The sequence below is a fragment of the Dipteris shenzhenensis genome, chromosome 5, assembly GCF_047967505.1.
Source record: "Dipteris shenzhenensis isolate YYH24624 ecotype China chromosome 5, Dip_SZ_1.0, whole genome shotgun sequence".
Lineage (NCBI taxonomy): Eukaryota > Viridiplantae > Streptophyta > Polypodiopsida > Gleicheniales > Dipteridaceae > Dipteris > Dipteris shenzhenensis.
The window spans coordinates 57,417,136-57,441,064 of NC_141600.1; the positions used below are offsets into that span (position 1 = coordinate 57,417,136).

A 23,929-nucleotide genomic window follows, 5' to 3' on the forward strand; every position below is an offset into this window, starting at 1 on the left:
CACCAGTTGAGATCGTATCCTCATACACTTACTTGGGGGTTATCTTCTCCGGCCCGATCTTCACGATGAGACCAGCGATGCAGGCTAGACTGAGCAGGGGATATGCTTCACTAGCTCGGCTAGAGAGACAGTGCTTTCACTCCCACTTCCAGGACCCTCGGACCAAGGCTCTTCTCTTCGACTCCTTGGTCCGACCAGCTGGTATGTATCGTAGCCCTTGTTGGGGGCCTGACATGTTAGTGATAGAGTGGACACGGGTGGAGCACTTGCAACAGCACTATCCACAAGTATATGGACTGTGTCACGTACAAGTATTGGACTGTGTCGAAAAAGAAAAATCTTGCCATCCACCCCCATTATTATCTAGATTAACAACTTAACAAGATCTTTATTATTTTTCCATAATGCACACGTGTATTCTAACGAAATAAATCACAATCATCACAGTATCCAAGCCACTCATATGCCCACCCGTAATCTAGTATTGTTTTGCATTCTTGAATCAAGCCACTTTTCAAGTAACCGACAGTAATCACATCCATGTTCCTGGTCAACTAATTTTGTGGTTTTTAAAGACACGTCCAAGATGAGGTTGTACACTTCCATGGAAATTCATAGAAGTCCATTTTCTTCGCATGACCCAGCAAACATGCAAATAATACAAGCTAAATGTTATGGCCCCAGCACACCAGGTGAAGGTAAGGGAGAAGGGGGAGTTAACTTCTTTTTTAAAAGTCAATCCCATCACAATCACAAAGCCAATAAAAAAACACAAATATCTAATCTTCATGAAAACCACACTTCAAGTTCGGAAGAGTCAAATTCTCAAACAAGCAGCTCAATGCCAACTCAAGTTTTGAATCCCTCGGACGTTTGACATACCATACACAGCAGACTTGTCACCAAGTTCTGATATTTAAAACAGTTTACCAAAGCAACCATGCTCTGTTAAATGGACAATAAGATGGTAAAAAAAGATATTCCAACCTTAGATCATCCTACATTTATACATCTCAGTACTGTATCCACCACTGGGAGTTGTAACTGACAGGATTGCTTCTTGCAAAATATCTTTAAAAACAAATCAATTTTGAAAATACCTGCCTCCCCCATGCACAGGCACGATCAAGCAAATAAGAATATTCTAGATCTTCAAAGCACTTTTGCAATGAAGAAATTGGCTCATTGAAATACACTGGCAGACATATCTTTGTAAGATCCTTGCCAATATTATCTTTGATCATAGACCATAAACTTATAGCCTTTTCCTTTTCCTTTGGTTCTGGAAGCCGTTTCCGTCTTTCTACATGTGGGTACTCAAAACCCACCCTCTCCATGCCCAGATTGAGGCAATCATCCGGATTTGATTCGGTCCCTATAGTATCTCTGGAAGAATTTGTTGATGCTTGACGAGACATGCCAGCTGAATGGCCAAAGGATTCTGGCACAAGAGAATCATTTGTATCAAAGAAAACTTCATCATCATCATCAGATTCTGCTTCAACTCCAACATGAATATCCCTCTCATCATCCGTCTCTGCTTCACTTCCCCCTGTGAAAAAAAAAAAAAAGGCGTTCATTTAGCAGACAAAGAAAATTCCAAAGCTACAAACTATTGCCACAAAAGCTATAAACTATATTGCCACTTCACAAACAGGATTGTAAGCTTATTATCACAAAATCTGCACACTATTGCCATTGCACAAACAAGATTGTAAGCTTATCGTACACTATACATTCACATAATACATTCAACTGCAATCACAAGTCTGCGAACTGCTAGACAAAAAGGAAGGTAGAAACAAGCTTAAATATAATTGTCATTAGAGAATCATTTTGCTTTTGGGAGAATTACAACTTTTTATTTAGCAGCAAGGAGAGGATGGCATACTTGGAGATGGATGACATACTTCCTTCACCTTATACTAGGTTAACAAACTATCACAGCGAGAAATGTTAGTGCATCATTTATTTTTTAAAAACATGCTCTCATAGTAACACACATAGTGTTCCCATTTGTAACAAAGCATGCTCATGGCAACAGTTAAGAACCTACAGCACCATAAAGACCTAACAGAATAAGACTGTTTCTTCGAAGTAAGGAAGCAGCAGCAGGAGAGAAGATCCACATTTGAGCTCAATCGCTGATTGTTTTTGCAAGCATACTATGAGCAGTTCTTTTTTCTTCCCAAGAGGGGGGGGGGGGGGACTCACTCACTGCTTTGGAAGAGATCTGGAACCTATTATAAAGTCCACTGAAACCCAACTAAATCCTGAACAAGAAGAGTTTTAGTAACTAACAATGGCCCCAAAAATTAAGGGGTTCCAGGCTGAGAAAGCCTCAGCCATAATAGTGGGTTATGCACTCATCAACATTCAAGAAGCCCACAACAGAACTTGGGACTTTGTGGCCAAAGCCCATTGGTTCTTGGCCCACCTCCATGCCACATGGCTTTTGCATCGACTCTATGTGGCCTTACGCTTCACCATCAAGCATCCACCTCATGCCACTTGGCTTGCTCCATGTCGCCTGAGTCTTGGTTATTTAGAGTCCCCGATTGGCTTCCAACTGCCCCCCATTCGGATGCCTCCATGCCCCTGGCTTCTAGTTGAATGATCCTCCAACAAGCGGTTCGCATCTACCTCTAGTACAAGGGGTGGTTCCCCATTCACCATGTCTTTCAGATCTCCATTTTTGGAGGCATGGAGTCACGCCAATCAGATACCTAGTGATCCACCAAGCAGATACTCAACAACTCAGTCATGAATACCTAAAGATAAGCATAAAAATAGCCAATGGAAAAGGGGGCGATCCACCTGGCCGTGGAGAAGCAGCCCGACCCAAATTCAAGCAGGGGATGGATTGCATCCTCCTATGTACAGTCTATCCCTTGGGAAAAGGAGGCAATCAGTGGAGAAGCAATCCACCCCAAAGGCAAGCAAGGTATAGACCGCATAGAAGATTGAGTTTCACAAAGGAATGTGAGAAGCATGCAGGAGAAGGATTTAGTAACCTCTGCAAAAGGACCATAGTCACAATGAAACGAGTTTCATTGGTAACCAAATGTTTCGAAACTTGCAACACGTCTCGAAACGTTTCATTACCAATGAAACGCAGAGTACCTTTACTTGCACTAACCTAAATCAAAGATATTAATATTTCAGTAAACTTTATTTAAAAGTTTGATTTTTTGAAGTTCAAAGCTCACACTCTAATTTAAATTATCTATAGTCTTCTGTAACAACTAGCTAGGAACAACTTACAGACTAGAGTACTTCCAAAATCATTGGGCATTGTAGGCACTGTATGAATGCATTTTGTGATTTTTTAGCTTAGTTTGCATAGTTTCAGCATACCAAAAAGAAGGTGAATTGTGCAAATAATTCTTCTTATTCAGTGTGTGGAGTGGGAGACATTATTCTCACATCCACTGATGGCACAGATTTCAGAATTTCAGATGTTCTCTAAGTGCCAGGCATAAAGAAGAATTTGTCTTCAGTGTCCTCACTCAATAGAGGAGGATTTTAGATTCTTTTTTATGATGACAAGTGCGCGGTCAGAGACAAAGAGAATGACTATGCTTTGATGTTGTCTGGCACTTTGTATCGGGGTCTTTTTCAGCTTGATCTATATGAAAAAAGGTCCGATCTTGCATTATCAGTGAGCACTCCCACTACTGCGATGCAGAATGCGTAGTTATGGCATGCCAGGAATGGGCACATGAGCTATGGCAGCTTAATGACACTTCAGAGGCATGATATGGTTGATGCATTGCCTCCTTTAGAGTCGCCTCCTCCTCTTGCATGTGAAGGTTGCATCCTTCGCAAGATGCATAGACTTCCCTTTAAGAAGGATGGTGCAGTGAAAGCTACATGAAAATTACAGCTTATTCACAGTGATGTCTGCGGTCCCATGAGGACACCTCCTTTTGGGGGTTATCTCTATTTTGTTACATTCATAGATGACTTCACCAACTACACTTGGGTCTATCATCTCAAGGAAAAATCAGAAGTGTTTATGCATTTCAAACACTTTGTGGCTATGGTTGAGAATGAGACAGGACTTAAGGTGCAGACACTTCGCACAGATCGAGGGGGAGAGTATATGTCTCATGAATTTGAGGCATTTTTTAAGGAGAAAGGCATCACGCATCTGCTTACAGTAGTGAGGCTTACACCTCAATAGAATGGTAAAGCAGCGGAAGAATCGCACTGCCATGGAGATCAATAGATGCATGCTTACAAGTAAGAAGTTGCCTCACAGGTTTTGGCTTGAAGGCCTCATGTGTGCCAACTATATTTTGAATCGGGCTCCTACAAAGGCTTTGAAGACAATCACTCCCTATGAGGCATGGCATGGGAGAAAGCCTTCACTGGACCATTTCAAAGTTTTTGGTCACGTGCCTGTGGAGTTTAGACACAAGTTGTCAGATAAGGCACTTAAATGCATTTTGGTGAGATATAGTTCACAAAGCAAAGGCTATTGTCTCTACAATCCTGCTACACGCAAGATTTTTGTTAGTAGAGATGTTATATTTTCTGTGTGTATTTGGTCCTTTTTGGCTCGAGGGGTTTCCACAGATTCCCTCACTAGATTGGAACTTCTCCCGGTATTTTGTCGACGGTCAGAGGAGGTAGAGGAGTACTTGGGATCTGTTACTCTATCTAGAGAGGGGCACATTCTTCGTTTCTCCGCAGGCAGCTTTCGTTCTGGGAGCGAAAGCTAGTCAGCTGAGCTTCTTGACAGCGAGATTGATAGACAGCTTTTGAGCATGACTCAGTTTTCATCAGTTCACCGTATTGTCGGCTCACAGATTCATTCTTGCCCTAGGACTCTTCGACCTGGCTTCGGAGGCAGGGCCTTTCTGTTTCTGTTCTTTGAGGTTCAGGGAGACTTTGATTTGCCCAGGAGTGCTGGTTGGTTTGACTTTCAGCTCCTCAGTTCGCGCCAGAGTATTATTCCCTTGGATGGAGCCATTTTACATGAGTTGGGGCAGATTTGGAGCTTGATCAGAGACCGACTTTGGATTGCGCCGTCAGAGAGAGTCATTTGTGCCGCTGCCACTGGCATCCCCTCACTTCCATCTGATGTCTAGGCTGTCCATCATTTCTTGGAACGTGAGAGGACTGAACGGCCGCAGATTTATTTCAGATGCAGATGGTCATAGATCGGGAGTTCCTAGATTGCAGCTGCTTAGGGACTCCCTTCGATTTATTTCCTCAGGGTCCCCTCCAGACATTGTGCTTATCCAGGAGCATAAGCTCTCCCAGGACAGGATTGACAGATGCAGATCCTTACTCAGAGGACAGAGCCGGACATATTGGAACCCAGCAGATGGTACGAGGGGAGGAGTCTGTATCTCAGTTTCAGCTAGGTGGGCCCCAGATATCACCCAAGAGGGTACACTAGTGGAGAGCAGGGCATGCTATGTTATTCTTCAGATTGAGAGCACAGCAGTTGGTGTTCTCAATGTGTACGCTCCCACGGATCCAGCCCGCAGACGTGCATTTTGGAGACAGCTCAGAGAGTCCCTTCCTCAGTCCCACAGACGTGAATTCTCTGAAGACAAGTCGGGCCAGACAGAGGGTGGACTTTCTGATAGGGAGAGAGTGGAGTGGGATAGTTTTGTTTTTCATGCCGGACTTCATGATGCAGCTTGATTGGACGACTTTCGTCACTTGGCTGATAGTCTTCAGTTCTCTTGGTCGGGGGTTTTCCATGGCTCTCTCTCTTTGGCTAGGCTTGACAGGTTTTATATTGGCCATTGGGGCCAGGCCAGAGGAGGACAGATTGGGATCTGCCCGGGTTATGTTTTATCTGACCATGCTCCAGTCCTATTACAGATTCTCCCTACCTCTCGATTGGAGAGCACAGGCTTTGTGAGAGTTCCGGCCTTTGTTTTTCAGGACACAGAGTTCGTGGAACGGTTGAGAGAGGCTTGGTTGACAGAGGACACTCCTGAGGATCAAGGCTGGTTGATGTGGGTAGAGGGGGCTTTGGCTAGAGTCAGCATGGCCTGCTAGTTGAGGGCAAAAGAGGAGAAGGAAAAGCTCAGAATCAGAGATCGGAACACAAGAGCGGAGGTATCCAGACTTCAGAGATTGATTCATAGCTTTCCTCATTCTCTTTTCATCAGAGGGCAGCTTTCAGAGGCTCAGGAGAGACTAGAGGAGATTCGGGGAAGGAGGGCCCAGTTCAGGTTTTACTCCCAGTAGACCTTCTGGATCCAGAAGGGGGATAGATGCTCTAGAGAGTTCTTCAGGGCAGTGGGTCAGAGATACTCTTCAGATAGTCTTCGTAGACTTGTGGATGAGGCCGGGTCTCTTCAGATGGATCCTCATCGACTTGTTGAGATCACTTCTGATTTCTATTCCACTCTGTACACCGTTGATCCAGTCACCGAGGAGATGATCAGAGCCAGAGAGGAGATTTGGAGTCATGTCCACCAGATGGTCTCAGACAAGATGAGTCATGTTTTGGATAGCCCGCTATCACTCCTGGAGATCACAGATGCGTTACATGAGCTGCCCAGAGACAGATGCCCGGGGGAGGACGGTTTGTCGCCCCTCCTTTTTAGAGCTCTCTGGGATACGATTGGGCCTCATCTACTTTCTGCCTTTTCAGAGGCTCTCGATACAGGATCTTTGGGTGAGGCATTATGCACAGGTATGATTTGTCTCATCCCGAAAGGGGGAGACAAGACAGTCCTACGTAATTGGAGACCCATCACACTTTTAGGGACAGCCTACAAGATCCTAGCGAAGACCTTGGCCCTTCGTTTAAAGCCTATGCTGCCAGATATCATCAGAGCTACTCAGACAGGATTTGTCCAAGATAGGAGTATCTTGGATAATATCTTCACTTTTTGGGAGGCCACTCACTGGGCGAAGGAGAGTCAGCAGGAGATTGCAGTTCTCCTTCTCGATTTTGAGAAGACTTATGACAGGGTGGACTGGGGTTTCTTGGAGGGCACTATGAGGAGGCTAGGCTTCAGTGATAGATGGATTTTATGGGTCTCCTCACTTTACTCTCACTCTTCTAGTAGGATGGTGGTCTGTGGAGGCAGAGGACCGGCTTTTCAGCTATCCAGATCGGTACGACAAGGATGCCCGCTTGCACCTTATCTTTTCCTTTTCGTAGCGGAGGCTATGGGATACTTTATGCAGGCTACCAGTCATGGCACTTTGGGCCTTCATCTGCCTATCCGGCGGGAGCAGGAGCTTCTGGACACTAAGTTTGCTGATGATACGGCACTGACAATCAGAGGAGATGCATATAGTCTTGCTACTGCTGTGGATGCAATTGACAAGTTCTGCCTAGCCTCAAGGGGACTTGTCAATTGGAACAAATCAAAAGGCATATGGACTGGAGCTCAGCAGGATACCCCAACATGGGGAGGAGACAGAAGCTTTGTATGGATACCCAGAGGCACCTCCACGAGATATCTAGGCTTCCAGGTTGGCATTGAGGTGTCCCCGACGCAACAGTTTGCCCCAGTTCTTGAGAGTATCCGGAGAAAGCTAGCCTACTGGAGTACGGCTATACTCTCTTTGGCCGGAAGAGCGCTGGTACTCAACCAGGTTCTACTAGCGACTATGTGGTATGTTGCGTCATGTTGGTGCTTTCATGCTGACTCGATTCGTCAGGTGAGGAGATTGCTTCGGAACTTTCTGTGGAGTGGTGGTGATGATTCTGAGGACACTAGGGCCAGAGTTTCATGGGATACTATCACTTTACCTTTCTCGCAAGGAGGACTTGGGGTTCTTGATCCGGAGATGCAGAGCAGAGCCCTTTTACTCAAACTTCTTGTTAGAGGTTTGACTCTAGGAGATCAGCCGTGGAAACAGTTCCTGCTGCATGGGATTCACCAGTGCACCCCCAAAGCAGCAGGTCAGTGGGCAGGTAGAGTCAGTTGGATCTTCCTGACGGACCAGCATTCTCAGCCTTCCTCACCACTTGTGAAAAGGCTTGTTCAGATTTGGGATCATTTTCGACAGCACCTCATCAAAGCAGTTTCCTCCTCCAGAGAGCAAATTGCCCGATAGCCACTTTACCATAACCCCCTAGTTCGGTACCAGGGATCTTCCCTTGGTACAGAACTTAGGACTCCCTTGGCCAGATGGCATGCTCAAGGGGTTGTGACAGTTGGAGATTGGTTCAGGGAAGGTGTGGAGATGTCAGAGGAGGTGATCAGAGATAGACATGGGCCACTTGGATAGATTGTTGACACCAAATTACTGATCATGAGAGCTATTCCTCAGGAGTGGAGGGATGTACTTACAGATCCAACCTATATTGATCCCATTTCTACTTGGTCAGGTTGTTTTAGTGAGGATGGGCTATGTATTGGAGTTCGCTTAGGACCGGCACCGTTTGTTTATTTTGAGACGGACTGAAAGGGAGTGAAGGGGGAAGAAGAGCAAGAGAGTGAGAGTGAGAGAGAAACACTCAAGTGCGGGTGTGAAAGAATGATGAGCCACACCACAAACTCACTTGTGTTTTATTAGGATTAGGTTTACCCTATGACTGTCTTAAGACAGTCATAGGTGTCCTATCTTTTAATGAAGGGTTGGCAATGTGCCTTTACCCCAACAACCTCCCACCTAAAGGCCAATGTGCCAGAAGGGGAGAAAAGAATAAAAATTACAGCAATATACAGTTACTGTATACAAGACCATGAAGTAAGAATGGTCTCATCCTAATCCCATGATGTGGCGGCAATGTGCAAACCGCTCTGTAGGCAAGCTCTTAGTGAGCAAATCTGTAGGATTATCATCAGTATGCACTTTCACAAGCTCAAGTCGCTTGTCTTCCAGTACCTCCCTGATGAAATGATATTTCACTTCTATGTGCTTGGTCTTCTGATGAAAGACCGGATTCTTTGCCAACATGATAGCACTCTGACTATCACAATGCAAAACTGGCATATCTCCTGTAATGCCCAAATCTCCCACCAGCCGAGTAAGCCATATTGCTTCCTTGCAGGCCTCAGTGGCTGCAACATATTCAGCTTCGGTGGTTGACAGTGCAACGCATTTCTGCAACCGAGACACCCATGATATAGCACCTCCTGCAAATGTGAAAATATAACAGGTAGTAGACTTCCGGTTATCTGCATTTCCTGCATAGTCTGAATCTGTAAAACCATGCACCAATGCATCCTGCCTACCATAGCATATGCACAAGTCTTTGGTACCCTTGAGATACCTCAAGACACCTTTCACTGCTTCCCAGTGCCGCTTGCCTGGATTTGCCATATACCTACTGATGACTCCCACCGCAAAAGCAATATCCGGACGAGTGGCAACCATGGCATACATCAAAGATCCAACTGCAGATGCATACGGAACCTTGACCATTTCAGCCTTATCATCATCTGATCTGGGGCTGTCCTTACTGCTGAGTTTTAAATGTGGAGGCAACGGGGTACTAATAGACTTCCCCCCCTCCATTTTAAACCTCTGCAGTACTTTGTCAATGTACTCTTTCTGTGACAGAAACAAAAGTCCCTTGGACCTGTCACGAGTAATCCGCATGCCAAGAATATGATTTGCATCACCCAAGTCTTTCATGTCAAAAGACTTATGCAGTTGTTTCTTCAAAGCACTAATCTCATGCTGAGATTTACTGGCAATAAGCATGTCATCCACATATAGAATGAGTAGCATCAGACTGCCATCCTTTGCCCGTTTGGTGTACAAGCAATGATCGGTCTCACACCGATGATACCCTTGGGACTGCATGAAGGCATCAAACTTCTTGTACCATTCCCTTGGCGCCTGCTTGAGTCCATACAAGCTCCTCTTGAGCTTACACACAAGCTGCTCTTTCCCTTTGACAGCATATCCCTCTGGCTGACTCATATAGATCTCATCATGGAGATCTCCGTGAAGAAAGGCTGTCTTCACATCCATCTGACATAAATCCATGTCGTCATGAGCAACAAGAGCTAACACTGCTCTCAAAGTAGTCATCTTGACTACAGGGGAAAAGATCTCATCAAAGTCAATGCCCTTCTCCTGCTTAAATCCCTTGGCAACCAATCTGGCCTTATACCTCGGTAAAGCATTTGAATCCACTTTGACTTTGTAAACCCACTTGCATGGCAAAACTTTTCTGCCTGCAGGTAAGTGCACCAAGTCCCATGTATCATTCTGAAGTAGGGAGTCCATTTCTGACTGCATGGCTTTCTCCCACTTCTTTTTCTCCGTTCTTCCCATAGCTTCCTTGAAGCTGGAAGGCTCACCACAATCTGTCAGCATGATAAAATCAGCCACATTATTGGCTCCTGGAACAAACCTGGCAGGAGGCCGTTGTACACGGGAGCTCCTCCTAACAAAATGTTCCGGATTAGGCTGCTGTCCAGCCTGTTCTTCATGCATGACAGGTGGCTGTACCACCATATCTGGCTGTGCTACAGCTCCATCTGCTGGCATATCCAGTGGTGCATCATTGGCAAAATTATCTGGCTGATTTTCAGCCTGTATACCCTCTTGAACAGGGTGATCTGCAGCAGGCTGCTGCTGCATATAAATGGGCATTCTTTGCTGTCCAACATCATCATAAATAACCCTCCTGTATTCCACAGGTTGCACGGGTTCCTTGTGTACACTATCCTCCTTAAAGATGACATCATTGCTGCGTATAATCTTCCGTTTAACGGGATCCCATAATCTGTACCCCATTTCACCTTCGTCACCATAACCCATAAAGATGCATCTGATAGACTTTGGATCCAGTTTGGTGCGTAGTTCTTTGCGTACATGAGCAAAGCACTCGCAGCCAAATACACGTAAGTGCTTATATGAGGGTGGCTTGCCAGACCACACCTCCTCTGGCACTTTCAACTCCAAAGCCTTGTTTGGCGACCTATTAATAATGTGAACTGCTGTTTGCACGGCTTCTGCCCAAAAGCCATGGGGTAATGCAGCATAAGACAACATACATCAAACCTTTTCCTGAATAGTTCGATTCATACGCTCACTTGCACCATTTTGAGATGCATTATGAGGGGCTGTGAGTTCCTGTTTGATGCCCTTAGCTTGGCAAAACTGCACAAAAGCATGTGTCAAGTACTCACCCCCATTATCGGACCTGAGGCATTTCAGCCTGCGTCCTGTCCGATTCTCAACCTGAGCAACAAACTTCTTGAAAGCATCTAAGGCATCTCCCTTATGCTTCAAGAAATAGACCCACACCTTACGTGTGGCATCATCAATGAAAGTAATAAAATATTTTGCACCCCCTAGTGATAACTGTGGCATCTCACACAAATCAGTGTGCACTAGATCAAGTGGTGCTCTATTCTGGGGAGTTCTCCTCTTATGAGGAGTGACACAGTGCTTGCCAAATATACAATGATCACAAGTAGGCAAATCTGAAAAAGAAAGAGGCGGCAGATAACCCAAACGTGACAGTTCTTGCATTCCTTTAACAGACATGTGTCCCAACCGGCTATGCCACAATGAAACCTTTGGCAGCTCGGTTATGGCAACAACATGATTACCCACACTGGAAACATAAAGAGGGTACAAGGTATCACTCTTAAAACCCTCAGCCACTACAGTCTGGCCTTCAGTAATCACCCATTTGGAATCCCCAAATGTGGTGTGGTAACCACTGTCATCCAATAAGCCAGTGCTAATCAGATTTTTCTTGATTTGCGGCACATGGCGAACACCATCAAGCATAAATGACCGTCCATCAGGAAATACTATCTGTATACTGCCAATCCCTGCAATCTGACATGCATAGTTGTTCCCAAGATGAACAACTCCATGAGTACCTGTGTAGGAAGTAAACCACTCCCTATGAGGAGTAACATGAAAAGAGGCACCTGAATCCAAGAGCCAGGTGTGCATGTCATGGCCATCAATAACCAAAGCATGTGCTATTACAGCAGAAGAGCATAAAACATCATGTATGTCACTGTCACTGTCCTCTGCTGCAACATTCACTGCATCCAAGTCATCTGCCTTGGCCTTGCCTTTGCCTTTGCTTGCATTTCCTGCATCCTTTGTTTCAGCCTTCTTGGCTTTCTGATCCCGTATGAACTTGAAGCACTTAGACTTCACATGTCCCTTCTTGCCACAATAAAAGCATTCAATGTCCTTTTTGCCACGGGACTGACTGCGGGATTTGGACTTACTAGCAGATCTCCCCTTCTGCTGAGTCCTGCCTCTATCCTGTACCTGCAAAGCATTTGAAGACTTGCTGCCCGCATTATTCTTCCTGCTCATCTCCTCCATAAGGAGAGAGCTCTCTACATCAGCATAAATAAGAGTGACATTCGAGTTTGACAGGGTGGTCTTGAAAGTGTCCCAACTCTTGGGGAGAGTACACAGCAAGAAAGTAGCCTTGAACTCCTCATCAAGGTTCAACCCCTGTGCAATCAGCTGTGTAAAGATGGCATTGAACTCACTCAAGTGTGAGGTCATAGCTGTACCTTCCTTCATGCGAAGATCGACCAGCTTCTTCAGCCAATAAACCTTACTGGCTGAGCTCTTTTGGGCATACAATTCTTCTAGTCTTTGCCATAGACCATAAGAGGTCTTTTCAGCCTGTACATTGAACACAAGAGTGTTTGAAATAGTGAGCATGATAGCTGCCCTCGCAGACAAATCAAGCTCTTCCCAGTCATCAGCTGCCATGTCAGATGGCTTGACACCCTTCACCCTTATGGGCTTAGCAATCTTCTTTAACAGAAGTACATTCAAGCACTGTTCTGCCCATAATGCATAGTTGTGTGCTCCTTCCAGTTTCTTTATGTTCAGAATTGAAGAATCACCTCCCCCTGATGCCATATCAGATGAGGAAAGTACCTGACTCCCTGGAAGTAAAAAGACTGAATAAAAATTCTGATTTCTCAGAAAAACCTGCTCTATTCAAGAGCCAGAAGCACTCTCAATGGTGCTGTTTTTACTGTCAGGAAAATCTACAGCAAAACAGTAAATGACCCTGCAAATACTGTACCTTCTGACACACTGTACTGTGCTCAAAGAGGCATAAAAAACAGTAATTTCAGACTGCTGCAGCTGCTCAACAAGTGCTTAACAGTGCATAATCATCTGACAAACCACAAACACTGCTGTAAACACTGCTGTACTGACTGTACTGATCACTTCTCCCACCTCAGATGAGGTATTGCACTGAGTTAAATTGCAGAAACCACTTGGCAAACACCCAAAAAAAAATGACACTTCAGCCTGTCACAAAACCTGCAACAGTAAATGGGATAAATCCCAAGCAATCACCCTTATACCAAGGGGAGAAAATGCATCTGAAGATCTCTGTCGGTAACCCAAGTGCTATCAAACAAAGTCTGGGCAAAAGCCCCTTGATCTGACACCTAAATCAAGTGGAGAACACCTCAACACTGAGGTAGCATGCAATATGAAAATCTCTCTGACAAAATCATCCACCAATGTAATGCATATACTGCCCTGTGTAGAAATGACATACACAGATCCCAACGTACAAACACTCAATGAGGAACCTTTTGAGCACTGTCAACGATGGACAGTTAGGGACCGAGTAAACTCGATGCGCCCTGGCCAAGCGTGGCTCAACTGAGGTTCTCTGAGTGTGGCACAAGAAATATGACCTGCAAGAAAATGTCACCTCGACACTGCGGAAATCAAGACAAATGTGTGCTCTCTGGCACCACACTGCCTCAAGGCATACAATGCATCACCTTCCGGGCAAAAGCCCTATGATCTGCTCACCTGTAAACTGAGATTCAAACCCAGTAAAAGCATATGTCCTCTTGCAAAATCAAGGCATTACATTCCCAGAATAGAATAACTGTGCAATCAACCACACACTGTGGTTCCTTCACCTCAAGCACGAGATGAATGAAAGTATGGCTGTACTTTCAAGATAAGACAGTTTTGTGAACTGAAAAATGACCCTGAATCAAGAGGAATGAAGAGCAGAATGCTGTTTCAACTCTCTTTCTTCCCCAAACAAAAAATGCCTTTTCGTACTTTCGTACTTGCTGTACTTGTACAACAGCCAGATCCAAAAAGAAATTTCTTCGGACACAGATCCCGAAAAACCGAAATAATGTACCTCCCTGCTGCACAAAAACCGAAAAACAGCTCTGATGTAACTCCCTGCAGGTGTGGCGGCGTCGTCCGTACAGCTGTACGGCAGGCCGTACGACTGTACGGCAGTCTGTACGGCGGTCGTCCGTACGGCTGCCCTTGGAGGAGATTGCGCGACGCCCGAAGGGCTTAGCAGCTGTGCAGCTGTAGCAGCTGCTGTGCAGCTGCCTGATGCAGCTCCGCCCTGACCTGCTGCGCCGCCTGCGCCCTGGTCTACTGCGCCGCCTGCACCTTGATCTGCTGCGCCGCCTGCGTCCTGGTCTGCTGCCCTGCAGGCGAAATGCGCCGCCGCCCTGCAGCTATGCCTCACAATGCGCCGCCGAAGTCCGTCCGTACGACGGTACGGATGACGTACGGTCGTACGGCGCTGTCCGTACGTCCGTACGGAAGGGGGTGGGTAGGCTAGGGAGTGGAGAGGAATGGCTCTGATAGGAAGTGGAGGGGAATGGCTCTGATACCAGTTGAAAGGGAGTGAAGGGGGAAGAAGAGCAAGAGAGTGAGAGTGAGAGAGAAACACTCAAGTGCGGGTGTGAAAGAATGATGAGCCACACCAGAAACTCACTTGTGTTTTATTAGGATTAGGTTTACCCTATGACTGTCTTAATATCTTTTAATGAAGGGTTGGCAATGTGCCTTTACCCCAACACGGACTCCTCTCACAGATTGTATCCCACTCAGCCCCTGGATCGTCAGGAGCTTTGTTGGCAGAGAGTCAGGGTCATTGGTTGCCTGGGTAAGGAATGCGCCACAGATCCTTCCAGGTTGACCATTGCAGAGGATATTAGATGGAGACTTTGGATTTTCCAGGGTCGACCTCTTGCGGAGCTTGACTGGGACCCAGGTGAGTGGGCATGGCCAGCTCCGCCGGTGGCAGGCGTTCGTCCTCTTTCTTTCTTCCAGTACTCGACGAGGGCAGGTTACAGGCTCTAGCAGAGAGACTCTCATCACATTCCATCTGCCTCCCAGCATTGGCACGCATAGGGACTTACTGTAGAGCTCTTGCTGAGCTACTGGACTCACTTTTGGGGCATCAGTAGAGCCAGGAAAGTCTCCTACTTTCTCACTATACATAGGGGCATACCTGTGGGTACTTGGCTCCAGTAGATGGGTAGACCCTCCTTGTGTAGGCGTTGTCAGCTTGCAGAGGAATCTAGCAAGCATTGTTTATGGAGTTGCACCAGCTCTAGAGTGGTATGGACAGGTATCTTCAGGTTCTTCTCATATGTTACATCTGAGTCCTTTCTGATGACGTGGGGCGCTCTTCTTTGGGGGAGAGGATCTGGAGCCTTTACTCTCTTTGAGTCAGAGCCAGGAGACCTCGGTTTCTTCATGCATCGTCACCAGAGACGGGGTCCCATGGAGCCGCAGGATTTACTTTTGGTACCGGTACCAGCACAGGATTCCATGCCTACTTCAGCTGCAGGGTCAGCCTGGGAGGTGATTTCCAGCATTACCCTATGGCGGATATGGTGTTCGCGATGTTCTTTTGTCCTTCTGGACCATTTATGCACGGAGGCTGACACTCTTGCTTCCATTTGGGCAGAGATTATCTTCACTCTTAGGAGTCAGTGGGAGAGGTGTACAGGCACCTCTTTGGGAGCTCGTGGGAGACTTATATCCTTCATGAGCACATGGGACTGCTCTTTACTTTTTCACTTGACCCCTTTTGGGATGTCGTGGCATTTTAGACCACCTCCATGGCTTTTTTGCCACATTGTTGAGGCTAGGGATAGAGTACTTTCTCTCCCACCTGTTGTATGATTTGTTTTGAATGGAATATATCACTCTTTTATTTAAATACACATGCTGAATTTCAGATTCCATCTTCTTCAAATGATGTGTTTGAGGGGATGCTTCCTATAGCATTTGGTTTCCCCGCTGAAACTCAGAACTTACAGCAACCTCCTCCAGATCCACATGCCCCGATTCAGCCACCGGCTGATTTTCTACCACCTCAGGGTGTGGATGATGAAGTTGTCAGGGAAGAGATATAAGAGATACACACAGCCAAAACAGTCTCGAATTGGTTGCTTCAGACTCTCAGGGAGAGTAGGCTTGAGACCCCATTGCCTGGCAGGACTCGCAGTGCAGTAAGGCATGCAGGGGGGGCTCTTTCAGTTGACACAGCTTATGCAGGGACTCTTCTTGATGAAGAGGAGCCTGACTCTTTTGAAGAAGCAAAGGATAATGTGCATTTGATGCATGCCATGCACAATGAGTTGCAGTCCATAGAGAAAAATCAGACTTGGGATGTTGTGGATTTGCCACCAGGTAAGCATGCCATTGGTACCAAGTGGGTATTCAAGGTAAAAAGAAAGCTAGATGGATCTATTGACAGGTACAAGGCACGGCTGGTTGCCAAAGGCTATGCACTGAAGAAGGGCATAGATTATGAGGAGGCTTTTGCTCCTACATCCCGGATGACCACCATACGGTCAGTTATTGCAATGGCTGCAAATTTTATGTGGAATGTCCATTAGTTGGACATAAAAACAGCCTTCCTTAATGGGGACTTGCAAGAAGAGGTTTATGTTAAGCAACCTCCAGGATTTGAACTTTTTGTCAATGCACTTGAGTTTTGCAAGCTTAACAAAGCTTTATATGGGCTGAAACAAGCCCCACGTGCATGGTAAGCCAAGATAGATGCATTCCTTGCAAGTAAGGGATTACACAATAGTCCCACAAAAAGCACCCTCTACATCAAGAAGGATGGGGGGAATATTTTAGTCATCATTCTTTATGTAGATGACATGCTGCTCACGGGGTCAAATGAGGATATAATTGTAGATTTCAAAGCTGAGTTGAAAGCTGAATTTGACATGACAGATTTGGGCATGTTAAATTTTTATTTGGGGATCTAGTTTATACAAGACAAGCATGGCATCGTTATGTCTCAATCCAAGTATGTGCAGAAGCACTTGGATAGGTTCAACATGCATGATTGTAAGCCTATTGCCACTCTCATGGAGCCGAGGCTGAAGCTTACTATGTATGATACTGGTGAATCACTGGATGTCACACTTTACAGCTAGGCTGTTGGATGCCTCATATACTTGTGCAATACCAGGCCTGATATTCAGTATGCAGTATGTCAGGTGAGCAGATATATACACAGCCCAAAGACAACACATTGACAGGTTGTAAAACGCATCTTCAAATATTTGCAAGGCACAATGTCTTTTGGCTTGATGTTTCCCGGGGGGGTGACTTGTAGAAGCATGCTTACAGTGATTCAGATTGCGCTGGAGACTATGATACCAAGCAGTCCACTAGTGGTAATTGTTTCTTTTTGGGCAACGCTTGCATTTCTTGGCTGAGCAAGAAGCAATCTTGTGAGTAGGAGAGAGAGAGCTGAAAGCAATAGTTGCAATAGAAGAGTGGGATAGGTTTTGTCTAAGTGGCAAAACCTTATCCTTCACTAATTGTAGTTAGTGAACTAACTGTGGTTAGGGAGAAAAACCTCTAAAATGACGGAAAAGTGTCCCTAACCTACTTATTACATTACATTGGTCACTGCTAAATTATAACAATAATTCTAACAGCCCCCTGCCGTGCCAATGTCATGTACAAGGAAATGATCAATCACCAAAAGGAGATAAGTTCAGGGCACTGCGAAATGCCTCAAACTTTTCACGTGGAAGTGCTTTGGTGAAAATGTCTGCAACATTGTCATGTGTTGACACATAGATCATACTGATCTCTCCTGCATGCAACTTCTCTCTGACGTAGTGATAATGAACGTCAATGTGCTTCGTGCGAGCATGAAACACAGGATTCTTTGCCACTGCAATAGCACTCTGACTATCAGTGAGAATTGGAGAAGGACCCTCCAATGAAAGATGAAGATCAGCAAATAAACGACGCAGCCAAACACATTCAACTGTCGCTGTGAAAGCTGCCCTGTACTCAGCTTCACATGAGGAGGTAGCCACTGTAGACTGTTTCTTGTTCAACCAAGAAATACAAGCTTTGCCCAAAAAGAAACAATTGCCACTTGTGGACTACCTAGTGTCATAGTCTCCAGCCCAATCTGAGTCACTGTAGGCATGCATCTGCAAGTCACCCCCTGGGTTGACTTTGTACCTTGCAAGTAACGGAAGATGCGTTTTACAGCCTGCCAATGCATAGTCTTTGGGCTGTGCATATACCTGCTCACCTGAGAAACTGCAAACTGAATATCAGGTCGTGTATTGCAGAGATAAATGAGGCATCCAACAGCCTGACTATAGAGTGTGACATCAATTGATCCACCTGCATCATGCATTGTAAGCTTCAGGCCCGGCTCCATGGGAGTAGCTATGGGCTTACAATCCTGCATGTTGAATCTGTCCAAGAGTTTCTGCACATACTTGGATTGAGACATAATGATGCCACTTTTCTCTTGAGTGAATTGGATCCCCAAATAAAAGTGTAGCAGCCCCAAATCTGACATATGCCTACTTCTTTCGATGATGTCTTTGAGGGATTACTACCCATTGCCTTGGGTTCCCCTGCTGATATATCTGATGCAAATCACAATTTACAGATACCTCCACATGCTCCGATTCAGCCACAGGATGTCTTACCACCTCCACAAGCAGTGGAAGAGGTTGTTCAGCAAGAAATTGCAGATATACATGCAGCAAAAACAGTTTCAAATTGGCTGTTACAAACTCTCAGGGAGAGTAAAATTGATGCTCCATTACCTGACAGAACTCGTAGTGCAGTAAGGCATGGGGGGGAAGCTCTTTCAGTTGAATCAGCTTATGCAGGTACTCTTCTTGATGAGGAGGAACCTGAGACATTTGAAGAAGCACAGGATAATGTGCATTGGATGAATGCCATGCACGATGAATTGCAGTCCATTCAGAAAAATCAGACATGGGAAGTTGTGGTACACGGTGGGTTTTCAAAGTCAAAAGAAAGCCACATGGGTCCATTGATCGGTACAAGGCAAGGTTGGTTGCAAAAGGATATGCTCAGAAAAAAGGCATAGACTATGAGGAGACTTTTGCTCCTACATCCAGAACGACAACCATCCGGTTAGTTATAGCCATGGCTGCAAATTTTGAATGGAATGTTCATCAGTTGGACATTAAAACAACTTTCCTTAATGGAGACTTGTTGGAAGAAGTTTATGTCAAACAACCTCCGGGCTTTGAAATTTCAGAAAATGCACATCAAGTATGCAAGCTGAATAAAGCTTTGTATGGGCTGAAACAAGCCCCACGTGCATGGTATGCCAAAATTCATGCCTTTCTGACCAGCAAGGGGCTGCACAATAGTCCAACTGAGAGCATGTTAAGCTCACAATGATAGGGTTACATATGATGAGTGAACCCCCCCCCCTGACAATAATCTTGCGTGTGACAAGATTGTAGAGACGGTAGCCCTTGCTCTCTGCACTATACCCAACAAAAATGCATTTGATTGCCTTATCAGACAACTTATGCCGAAACTCAACGGGCACATGAGCATATGCAAGGCATCCAAAAACACGAAAATGATCCACAGAAGGCTTTCTCCCTTTCCAAACTTCATAGGGAGTCCTGGTCTTCAAAGCTTTTGTGGGAGCCCGATTCAAAACATAATTGGCACACATGAGACCTTCAAGCAAAAATTTGTGAGGCAATTTTTTGCTTTTTAGCATGCATCTATCCATCTCCATAAGAGTACGATTTTTTCTCTCAGCTTTGCCATTTTGCTGAGGGGTTAGCCTCACTGTAAGCTGATGTGCAATGCCCTTGTCTTTCAAAAATGCATCAAAATCTGTAGACAAATACTTCCCTCCTCTATCTGTGCGTAATGTCTGTATCTTGAGTCCTGATTCATTCTCAACCATGGCTGCAAAGTGTTTGAAAACCATAAACACTTCTGATTTCCGTTTCAGCCCATAAACCCAAGTGTAATTGGAGTAGTCATCTATAAAAGTGACAAAGTAAAGATGACCACCCAATGATGGAGTCCGCATGGGACCACAGACATCACTATGAATAAGCTGTAATTTTTAACAGCTTTTACTGATCCATCCTTCTTGAAAGGAAATCTGTGCATTTTACCAAGAATGCACCCTTCACAGGCATGTGGAGAAGGTGTTTCAAGAGAAGGCAATGCATCAACCATAGCATGTTTTTGAAGTGTCATCAAGCTGCCATAATGCATGTGTCCATATCTAGCATGCCATAACTCTGCATTCTGCATAGCACCAGTAGGAGTGGAAACTGCAAGAGCATGTGCTGGTCTTTTCTCATAATGTCAAGCTGAAAAAGACCACGTAACAAAGTGCCAGACAATCTCAAGCCATAGTCATTCTCTCTGTCATGGATTGCACACTTGTCATCTTCAAAAATGACCTGAAATCCAGCTCTGTTAAGAGTGGACACTCAAAGTAGATTTTTTGTGATACCAGGCACATACAAGACATCAGAAATTTTGAATGTTGAGCCATCAATGGCTGTAAGTTCAACTTCTCCTGTACCACGAACCGAATAGGAGGGGTTGTTGGCACATGTGACCTTTTTACCAATGGGAGGTGGATGCAGAGACGTGAAAAGACACTTCTTGGAAGTGATATGCTTTGAGGCACCGCTATCAAAATACCATGTATTTAGTGTCTCATTGACACTGAAAACTGATTCATTCTTGGAAGAATCATAACTGCATGTCAGAAAAGCATAAGAGTCATCATAACAAGTGGCTGTAATATCCGGAGCAGCCAACTGAGAGTCTGAAATGCAAGACAAGAAGGCATAGTCGTGTTCCACAAAGTTGGCTGTAGCTTCCTCATTGTCAAATGCATGAGGAGCTGAATCTGAAACAGCCATACCGGAGCTGTTTTTCTTTTCTTTTGCAAGCCTCTTCTTGCATTCTCCAATGTAATGATTTTTGCAGTAATGACATATACCCTTCTTCTTGGGCTTACTTGCATCACCCTTAGCCTTTTGAGAAGGCTGTCCTGAACCACTGGAAGGCTGATTTGCTGATGTCTTTGCTTGTCCCTTACCTTTAGGCTTGAATTTTGAAAGCATGGCATGTTCACCTGCTCGTGAAGCCATGTTTTTCCTGGTCTGCTCTTCCTGCAACAGAAGTCCTATCAACTCGTGAAAATTGAGAGGATTTGTACCCCCCCTCAATGACAAATTTAGCGAGGTATGAAAGCTGAGATAAGACTCAGGAAGAGAATTCATAGTAGTGGTAATCATCTCTGAATCAGGAATGATCTCATCAATATTCAGCAATTGCTCTCCTAAATCCTGTAGCTTTGTGAGGTGCACTGACATGGAGTCACCCTCTTCCATATGTGTATGAGACAATTCTCTTTTCAAAAAAGACACCCTAGCATCATTCCGAGCTGCATACATGCTCTCCAAAATATCCAATGCTGCCTTTGAGGTCTTTCACGACCGGATATGCGGAATGATGAATCTTTTCACTGAAAGAGAAATACACGACAAAGCTAAAGCATCACGTGAATCCCATCTCTTTTGCTCGGGAGTAGTAGGTATAGCTGCACAAATAACTTGTCCTGCAGCTGTACCCTGTGCACGACCTCTGCCTCCTCCTTGCTGGGGAGGGGTATTAGGTGCCACATTTGCTGGCCGGATCTCATCCCCACTTACATAGTCCCACAAATTACGGGAAATCAGAATGTTGCGTACCATAAAACTTCAAAGAGAGTAGTTGGTACCATCCAGCTTATCCTCTTGTGAGAGACCACTGAACTGGAAATCATTCTGATTTTGTTGGGCCATGTCTAAGAAAGAAAATACAGCAAATGCAAATCTGAATTCCCTTGCTGGGAATGGAGTGCACAATTCCCAAAAAAATACAGCCAAACACTGACTGAAAATGCAACTCAAATCTCTGTAATGTCTCTGTTAGAAATCTGCCAGAGCATCCAATCTCTCCCAAAACCTGCCAAAAGTGCTTCAAAACACTTACAGAAAGGCAGTGTGAACTGAAACCTGCAAAATTGCTCTCCCAACATAAAAGCCCCAATTTGTGGCTTGAAATTGCAACCAGAAAGGGGCAAATTGCCTGAAAGCCCAAAAAATGCAAGAAATTGCTGTGTAAAGCAAAAAGCTCCAAATTTTTGCAAGAAATTGCAACTCAAAAAAGGGGCAAATTGACTGAAAGCCCCAATTTGCAATTTATCTGCAAAAGGAGTAAATTCTACTGCCAATGTGCTCAAATGTGACTCAATCTGAGTCCAAAAAACCTGCAAAGTTCCCAAATTGCTCTTCTTCTATAAAGCACAAACCTGACAAGTAATCCTGCAAGGAAAACCTGCACAAAGTGCAGACACCAACGCCAACGAAAGGTACAAGGGCCCAACTGTACGGACGACTGATGCCCAACAGTACGGATTGGATGGAAGATGCTTGAATGGACTACTACTGTACGGATGTACGCAGAGACAGGCTGCTAGTACGGAAGAGCTAGTACTGAAGAGCTGGCGCTGGAACAATACGGACGCAGGCAGTACTGAATGTACGGAATGTACGATGGGAAGCAGTACGGCAGTCTGTTGTCACTTGCACGGTAGTCGTACAACGGAGGTACGGCGCAGGTACTTGTACCAAACAACGCTTAATACAACGAACTTACAGCGCTTGTACGACAGAGTACGGACTGCTCACAGGAGTAGTGTACGGGCTGTACGATTGAAGCGGAAGGTAGTACGGCGTTGCTGTCAGTTGTACGGCTACGGTAGTACGGCGCTGTACTGCTGTGTACGGACAACGACACTTGTACGGACAACGGTACTTGTACGGACGGGCAACGATGGTACATGCGGGTCGTACGGACTGTACGTCGAGTGTTGAGCAAGGAGCAGATACAAAGGAGCAGCAAGCTGTTGAGCTTGGAGCACGGAGCTTGCGAGCAAGGAAGCAAAGAGCAGGATCTTGCTGCTCTGATACCAAATGTGAGTAGGAGAGAGAGAGTTGAAAGCAATAGTTGCAATAGAAGAGTGTGTTACAATTGAAGACTAGGATAGGTTTTGTCTAAGTGACAAAACCTTATCCTTCACTAGCCGTAGTTAGTGAACTAACTGTGGTTAGAGGGAAAAACCTCTAAAATGAGGGAAAAGTGCCCCTAACCTACTTATTACATTACATTGGTCACTGTTAAATTATAACAATAATTCTAACAAATCTACAGTGGCTACTTCCTCATGTGAAGCTAAGTACACGACAGCTTTCATAGCGATACTTGAGTGTGTTTGGCTGCGACATTTGTTCACTGATCTTCGTCTCCTATTGGGGGATCCTACTCCGTTCCTCACTGATAGTCAAAGTGCTATTGCAGTGGCAAAGAATCTTGTGTTTCATGCTCGCACGAAGCACATTGAGGTTCATTATCATTATGTCAGAGAGAAGTTGCATGCAGGAGAGATCAGTATGATCTATGTGTCAACACATGACAATGTTGTAGACATTTTCACCAAAGCACTAGAAGTTTGAGGCATTTCGTAGTGCCCTAAACTTATCTCTTTTTGGTGATTGATCACTACCTTGTACACCACATTGGCACTGCAGGGGGGTGTTAGAATTATTAATATATTCTAGGCAGTGGCCAATGTAATGTAATAAGTGAGTTAGGGGGTTTTTTCCCCTAACCACGGTCTAATCTCTAACTATGGTTAGTGATTAGATAGGGTTTTGTCACTTAGACAAAACCCTTATCTCTTTCCTTTTACTCACACTTCATTCACTTCAGTTCAGTTGACTTCGGGAGTGAACTACGTTCAGCTCACTCTCTCTTTGCACACTCTTGCTTCCGTTCTGTTTTCTCACAAATGTTTCCAAGCCTATGCACTCAGCTTTGTAGGTGAAGATGTGAT

The 23,929-nt window shown here is 45.1% G+C and overlaps 1 protein-coding gene across 1 annotated transcript in view; it reads right to left on the reverse strand.

Moving 5' to 3' along the window:
• Positions 1 to 23,929, reverse strand: part of LOC147902237 (oxysterol-binding protein-related protein 1B-like) — a 94,121-nt gene that overhangs the window by 50,522 nt on the left and 19,670 nt on the right. The window contains exon 4 of the mRNA XM_087374797.1: positions 1,101 to 1,552. Within this exon, the coding sequence (XP_087230923.1) occupies positions 1,101 to 1,552 (452 nt within the window). The remainder of the gene's footprint in view (positions 1 to 1,100; positions 1,553 to 23,929) is intronic.